The sequence below is a fragment of the Symphalangus syndactylus genome, chromosome 2 (assembly GCF_028878055.3).
Source record: "Symphalangus syndactylus isolate Jambi chromosome 2, NHGRI_mSymSyn1-v2.1_pri, whole genome shotgun sequence".
In the NCBI taxonomy this organism is placed as follows: domain Eukaryota; kingdom Metazoa; phylum Chordata; class Mammalia; order Primates; family Hylobatidae; genus Symphalangus; species Symphalangus syndactylus.
In genome coordinates this window covers 36,564,754-36,571,947 of record NC_072424.2, presented here as the reverse complement: position 1 = coordinate 36,571,947, position 7,194 = coordinate 36,564,754, and the positions used below count along the sequence as shown (strand labels likewise).

The following is a 7,194-nucleotide window of genomic DNA, read 5'->3' as shown; positions in this document are numbered from 1 at the left end:
ACTTACACAATAGTATAAGACATGATTGGCCTGGCGCGGTGGCTTACGCCTGTAATCCCAGCACTTTGGGAAGCCAAGGCAGGTGGATCACCTGAGGTCAGGAGTTCAAGACCAGCCTGGCCAAGATGGTGAAACCCTGTCTCTACTAAAACTACAAAAGTTAGCTGGGCACGGTGGTGGGCGCCTGTAATCCCAGCTACTTGGGAGGCTGAGGCAGGAGAATCGCTTGAACCTAGGAGGCAGAGGTTGCAGTGAGCTGACATCGCACTACTGCACTCTAGCCTGGGTGACAGAGCAAGACTCCATCTCAAAAAAAAAAGAAAAAGAAAGACATGATTAGCAGGTTGTTTTTTTTTTTGAGACTCAGTTTCACTCTTGTTGTCCAGGCTGGAGTGCAATGGCATGATTTCAGCTCACCGCAACCTCCGCCTCCTGGGTTCAAGCGATTCTCCTGCCTCAGCCTCCTGAGTAGCTAGGATTACAGGCATGCGCCACCACGCTGGGCTAATTTTGTATTTTTCGTAGAGACAGGGTTTCTCCATGTTGGTCAGGCTGGTCTAGAACTCCCGAACTCAGGTGATCCGCCTGCCTCAGCCTCTCAAAGTGCCGGAACTACAGGCGTGACCCACCGCACCCGGCCAATTTGCAGTTTTGTTTTTTTTTTTGAGATGGAGTCTCGCTCTGTCGCCCAGGCTGGAGTGCAGTGGCTTGATCTCGGCTCACTGCAAGCTCCACCTCCCGGGTTCATGCCATTCTCCTGCCTCAGCCTCCCGAGTAGCTGGGACTACAGGCGCCCACCACGACGCCTGGCTAATTTTTTGTATTTTTTAGTAGAGACGCGGTTTCACCAGGTTAGCCAGGATGGTCTCGATCTCCTGACCTCGTGATCTGCCCGCCTCGGCCTCCCAAAGTGCTGGGATTACAGGCGTGAGCCACCGCGCCCGGCCTGAATTTGCAGTTTTTTAAAAAAATCAAAGTTGTACCCTAATAGAATATAAAAAAGTGGGCAGGGGCAAGAGAAAGGTATAATGAAGTGAACCCCAGTAGAAGGTATGATCAGAATTTATTCATAACAGGTGCTGTCTTCCAGTGCGGTGATCAGCTTGTATAGCACCAGAGATCATGGTATCTTTAACAAATTGTTCCGGCTAAAAAAACAGTTGTGGCCGGGCACAGTGGCTCACACCTGTAATCCCAGCAATTTGGGAGGCCAAGGCAGGCGGATCACCTGAGGCCAGGAGTTGGAGACCAGCCCGGCCAACATGGCAAAACCCCATCTCTACAAAAAATACAAAAATTAGCAGGGCATGGTGGTGTGCACCTGTGATACCAGCTACTTGGGAGGCTGAGGTGGAAGAATTGCTTGATCCCAGGAGGCAGAGGTTGCAGTGAGCCAGGATTGTGCCACTGCACTCCAGCCTGGGGAGACAGCAAGACTCTGTCTAAAAAAAAAAAAAAAAAAAGTTGTGCTTCCTACTTCTTAGTCTTCGGTGGGTGTCTTGGTTCATGACCATTTGCCACACCTGTTCTTCCTTTCTCCTGAAGATTCTGTGAGTCCCCTGTGTTCTTCTAAATAACTTCATTTTTGCTTAAGACAGCCATGGTCTATTTCTGTAACTTTTTTTTTTTTAAGAGACAGGATGCTTGCCATGTTGCCCAGGCTGTAGTGCAGTGGCTATTCACAGGCACAATCATTGCACACCGCAGACTCCAACTCCTGGCCTCAAGTAATCCTCTCACCTCATCCTCCTGAGTAGCTGGAACTGCATGCTTGAACCACCATGCCTGGCCTACTTCTGTAATTTTTAAGGAAAAGTTTTCTAAGTGATATCACACACACAAACATGTGCCCATGAAAACGTTATGATTCCTTCACCAAACATCTGTGGAGACTTTCTTTGTGTCAGGCTCTACTCTAAATATGAGGATAGGATACAAAAACAAAAGAAATCTATGTCAACTAAGAGCAATTGAAGGAGGAGCAGTTTGGGGCAGGAAGATGATGTTTAGGACATGTTGAGAATGAAACGTCTGTGAGATGAGACCTCTAGGCAGAAATAAATAGTAGACATTTGGATGCTCTTTTTTTTGTGGAGCTTAGCAGAGATGTCTGAGCTGTAGGCAAAAGAAAAAAAGAAAGGGGCTCAAAGTGGAATCAGGATATAGGAGGAAGGGCACATTTAAAGGATGGTGGAGGGGCCAGGTGCAGTGGCTCACGTCTGTAATTCTAACATTTGGGGAGGCTAAGGCGGGCAGATCACTTGAGGCCTGGAGTTCGAGACCAGCCTGGCCAACCAACATAGCAAAACCCAACCTCTACTAAAAATACAAAAAGTAGCTGGGCATGGTGGTGTGCTTCTGAAATCCCAGCTACTAGGGAGGGAGGCTTAGGCAGGAGAATCGCTTGAACCTGGGAGATGGAGATTGCAGTGAGCCGAGACCGCGCCACTGCACTTCAACCTGGGCAATGGAGCAAGACTCTGTCTCAATAAATAAATAAATAGGCCAGGCACGGTGGCTCATGCCTGTAATCCCAGCACTTTGGGAGGCCGAGGCATGTGGATCACAAGGTCAAGAGATCAAGACCATCCTGGCCAACAAGGTGAAACCCTGTCTCTACTAAAAATACAAAAATTAGGTGGGCGTGGTGGTGGGTGCCTGTAATCCCAGCTACTCGGGAGGCTGGGCAGGAGAATCGCTTGAACCCAGGAGGCGGAGGTTGCAGAGATGGTGCCACTTCACTCAAACCTGGGCGACAGAGTGAGACTCTATCTCAATCAATCAATCAATGAAGGATGGAGGAAGATGGACCAAAGGCAAACAAGGTAGTGCTATCTAAAAAAAAAAAAAAAAAAAAAAAAAGAAAGGAAAACCAGCCAGGAAAGCAGGAAAGATGGAGTGCAAACCACAGGAGGGACTTTCAATGAGAAGGTTGTCAAATAAAAATGTCCTTGAAGACCTCAGCAAAAGCTACTTCAGGGAAGTAGTAGGTTGAGGATAGAAGGAAAGAAAGTGGAGGTGGCAAATGTAGCATCCTTGCAAGAAAATTGACTGAGAAAGGAAAGGGGGAGGGAGTGATGGAGATGGAAGTGGGGAGATGAGGATGAAAGAACGAATTCCAAGACAGGAGAGATGAGGGGGTATTTCTATGCTGAGGACGGAATGAGGGCAGTGAAACAGAAATGGATGCAAGTTCTCAAGGAAGGTAGGGGCCGGGGAGGAGAGGCAGGGCTCATAAAGAGGGATTGGCCTTGGAGAGAGGAGGAAAACTGCTCACCTGAAAAGGCAGTCAAGGGGTGCAAGGACCCCTGCATACAAATTTGTAGGTGTTACTGAAGAGTCGGCACACAGGCTCAGTGCTTCTAAATTATGTTTCTCTGTTTTGGTTTGGGTGATGAGTTGTTGATATGATAAAGTGATTTGGTGCGCTGACTGGAGCCAGAGTGCCTGTGGTTGAAATCCCACCTCCACCACTTAATACCTGCTTGATCTTAGTTAAATTACGTAATCTCTCTGTGCTTCATCTTCCTTATCTGTAAAAGGGACTAGGGGATAGAGAAGGCTGTCACATAGTGATATGGAAGTGGTTTTCTTTCCTTCCTTCCTTCCGTCTTTCCTTCCTTCTCTCTCTTTCTTTCTTTCTGTCTTTTTAAAATTTTTATAGAGACAGGGTCTCCCTATGTTGCTCAGGCTGGTCTCGAACGCCTGGCTTCAAGCAATCCTCCCACCTCAGCCTCCCAAAGTACTAAGATTATAGGCGTGAGCCACCGCGCCCAGCCATGTTTATTACTATTTCCACTAGATTGTCATCTCCATGAGGTTGAGGTTTTCTATTTTGTTTAGGGCTGTCTACTCAGAGCCTGGCACAAAGCATGTGCTCAACAAAAATTTCCTGAATGAGTAAATTGGGGTGAAATCCTTGGGAGAGGGGCTCAGGGGGCTGGAATCCCTATTCCTGCGTCGGACTCCGGGCCACTGGGCGGTGTCCTGGGGTCTGGGAAAGGGCTTCCCCCTGCGCCGAGAGCGTGCCCGGGCGGGCGCGGTCCAAGAGCTGAGCCCCTGGGGTGCTCCCGTGGCTCCTCCCACGGCGGGCGTGTAGTGCCGGCACGGCGACTGCAGGAGCCATCCCGGAGCCGGTCTGGCGGGGCGGAGTCGACGCTCAGCCCGGCCTCTGCTCACCTCATCCACGGGGGACGGAAGTCTTGGCCCTGCTCCGCTCCCCCGAGAATCGGGCCTCGCCCTGCTGGGCGGCTGGACCTGGGCAAAGCCTGGGCGCGCTCCCGCGCGGCGGCGCCATGAAGCGATCGGGGACTCTGCGGCTGCTCTCGGACCTGAGCGCCTTCGGCGGCGCGGCGCGGCTCCGGGAGCTGCTGGCCGGGGACTCAGCGGTCCGAGTCCGTGGCAGCCCGGACGGCCGCCACTTGCTGCTCCTGCGACCCCCTGGGGCGGTAGCCCCACAGCTGCTAGTCGCGTCGCGAGGGCCCGGCGCGGAGCTAGAGCGGGCCTGGCCAGCCGGCCAGCCCTCCCCGCTGGACGCCTTCTTCCTGCCGTGGCCAGCGCGGCCGGCGCTGGTGCTGGTGTGGGAGAGTGGCCTGGCCGAGGTGTGGGGCGCGGGCGTGGGGCCCGGCTGGCTGCTGCTGCAGAGCACCGAGCTGTGTCCGAGCGGGGGAGCCCGCGTTGTGGCAGTGGCGGCGCTCCGAGGCCGCCTGGTGTGGTGCGAGGAGCGCCAGGCCCGGGCCGAGGGCCCGTCAGGGTCGCCAGCAGCCGCTTTCAGCCACTGTGTGTGCGTCCGGACCCTGGAGCCCAGCGGAGAAGCTAGCACCAGCCTGGGCCGCACACACGTCCTGCTGCACCACTGCCCCGCTTTCGGGCTGCTGGCCTCCTGCAGACACCTCTTCCTGGTGCCCGCTGCCACCACCTGGCCTGGCGTGGCCCACGTTCTACTCATCTGGAGCCCAGGCAAGGGCAAAGTGATGGTGGCTGCCCCACGGCTTGGCCTCTCCTACAGTAAGAGTCTGAATCCTGGACGAGGGGACACATGGGACTTCCGGACCCTGCTCCGAGGCCTTCCTGGGTTGCTGTCCCCCAGGGAGCCACTGGCTGTACACACCTGGGCCCCAACTCCCCAGGGCCTGCTATTGCTTGACTTCGGGGGTACCGTGAGCCTAGTGCAGTCCCACGGTGGTACCCGGGCTGTGGGCACCCTGCAGGAGGCACCTGTAGGCCCGTGGGGGTCTGCAGCCCTAGGCACATTTCAGGGCACTCTGGCCTGTGTGCTGGGCTCCACATTGGAACTGCTGGACATGGGCAGTGGGCAGCTGCTGGAGAGGAAGGTCCTAAGTACAGACAGGGTACATCTGCTAGAACCGCCAGCCCCCGGCATGGAGGATGAGGAGGAGCTGGAGACCCGAGGGAATCTTCGTCTGCTTTCAGCCTTGGGTCTGTTTTGTGTGGGCTGGGAAGCCCCACAGGGTGTTGAGTTGCCTTCAGCCAAGGATCTGGTGTTTGAGGAGGCCTGCGGGTACTACCAGCGGCGGAGCCTGCGGGGTGCCCAGCTCACTCCAGAAGAACTGAGACACAGCAGCACATTCCGGGCACCTCAGGCTCTGGCCTCCATCCTCCAGGGCCACCTGCCCCCATCTACACTGCTGATCATGTTGAGGACCGAGCTTCGGGATTACCGAGGCTTAGAGCAGCTGAAGGCCCAGCTGGTGGCTGGGGATGATGAGGAGGCTGGTTGGACTGAGCTGGCGGAGCAGGAAGTGGCACGCCTGCTGAGGACCGAGTTGATAGGAGACCAGCTGGCCCAGCTCAACACCGTTTTCCAAGCCCTTCCTACAGCAGCCTGGGGTGCCACCCTCAGGGCCCTGCAGCTCCAGCCAGATGGGAATGGCAAGCTGAGGTCCCAAGCACCCCCTGATGTGTGGAAGAAAGTGTTAGGGGGAATAACCACTGGAAAAGAACCCCCCAATGGAATACTGCCCCCCTTTGAACTCCTGTGCCAATGTCTGTGCCAGCTGGAGCCTCGATGGCTGCCACCCTTTGTGGAGCTGGCACAGCAGCAGGGCGGGCCGGGCTGGGGGGCAGGGGGCCCCGGACTGCCCCTGTATCGCCGAGCCCTGGCAGTGCTAGGTGAGGAGGGGACCAGGCCTGAGGCTCTGGAGCTAGAGCTGCTCTTGAGCAGTGGGCGGCCTAAAGCTGTGCTCCAAGCTGTCAGGCAGCTGGTGCAAAAGGAGCAATGGGATCGGGCTCTGGATGCTGGCCTGGCCCTCGGCCCCTCCAGTCCCCTGCTTCGAAGTGAAATCTTCAAACTGCTGCTGGCCGAGTTTGCCCAGCACCGCCGGCTTGATGCTCACCTCCCCCTCCTTTGCCGCCTGTGCCCACCAGAACTGGCTCCAGCTGAGCTCCTGCTTCTACTGAGGACATACCTCCCAGATGAGGTGGGGCCCCCTACCCCATTCCCTGAGCCTGGAGCAGAGCCCCCTCTCACTGTGGGCTTGCTCAAAGCCCTGCTGGAGCAGACTGGGGCTCAAGGATGGCCCTCGGGCCCAGTTCTAAGCCCATATGAGGACATCCTATGGGACCCCAGCACTCCACCCCCAACTCCACCTCGGGACCTATGACTACCCTTCAGGCATCGGAACACTCAGGGCCTGGAGGCGTGCTTGGGACTGGAGGCTTGCTTGGACAGGTCCTCTGTGTCACTGACACAGGAAATCATTTCTGGGACACAGTGATCAGGGAAGAGTGCCTGGGACTTGGAGGGGCCCATGTATGGACCTGTGTATGCAATACTGTTCTGTCATCTGGAGCTATTTTTAAGATGTGTGTGTTAAATATATACATAGTTTAATATATACACAGTTGTGTGTTTTTAAACAGCTACGGGTCTCAGAGGATGCAGGTTATAGAGGGAGTGGTTGGATCTGGATGTTTTGGCTAAAGTCCCCACTTCCAATCATGAAAATAGTTAACATTTATGAGCATTTAATACAAGCCAGGCATTCTACTCATCTTTATATAATCCCTCATTTAATGCTTCTCATAACCCCAGTGGGGAAAGTACTGATATTATTCCCATTTTACAGGAAATAGAAGGTTAGAAAAATTAAATGACTTGACCAAGTTCATTTGGCTAGAAAGTAGCAGCTCAAAGATTGGAGCCACCTCACTGAACAGCCCAGTAGGTCCCAC

General features: G+C 54.5%; 1 protein-coding gene across 1 annotated transcript; it reads left to right on the top strand.

Moving 5' to 3' along the window:
* Positions 1-4,058: 4,058 nt before the first annotated feature.
* On the top strand, positions 4,059-6,859 carry HPS6 (HPS6 biogenesis of lysosomal organelles complex 2 subunit 3). Its single transcript, XM_055251101.2, has one exon. It carries the CDS (start codon positions 4,296-4,298, stop codon positions 6,621-6,623), a length of 2,328 nt encoding a protein of 775 aa, XP_055107076.2. The 5' UTR covers positions 4,059-4,295; the 3' UTR covers positions 6,624-6,859.
* Positions 6,860-7,194: the final 335 nt, after the last annotated feature.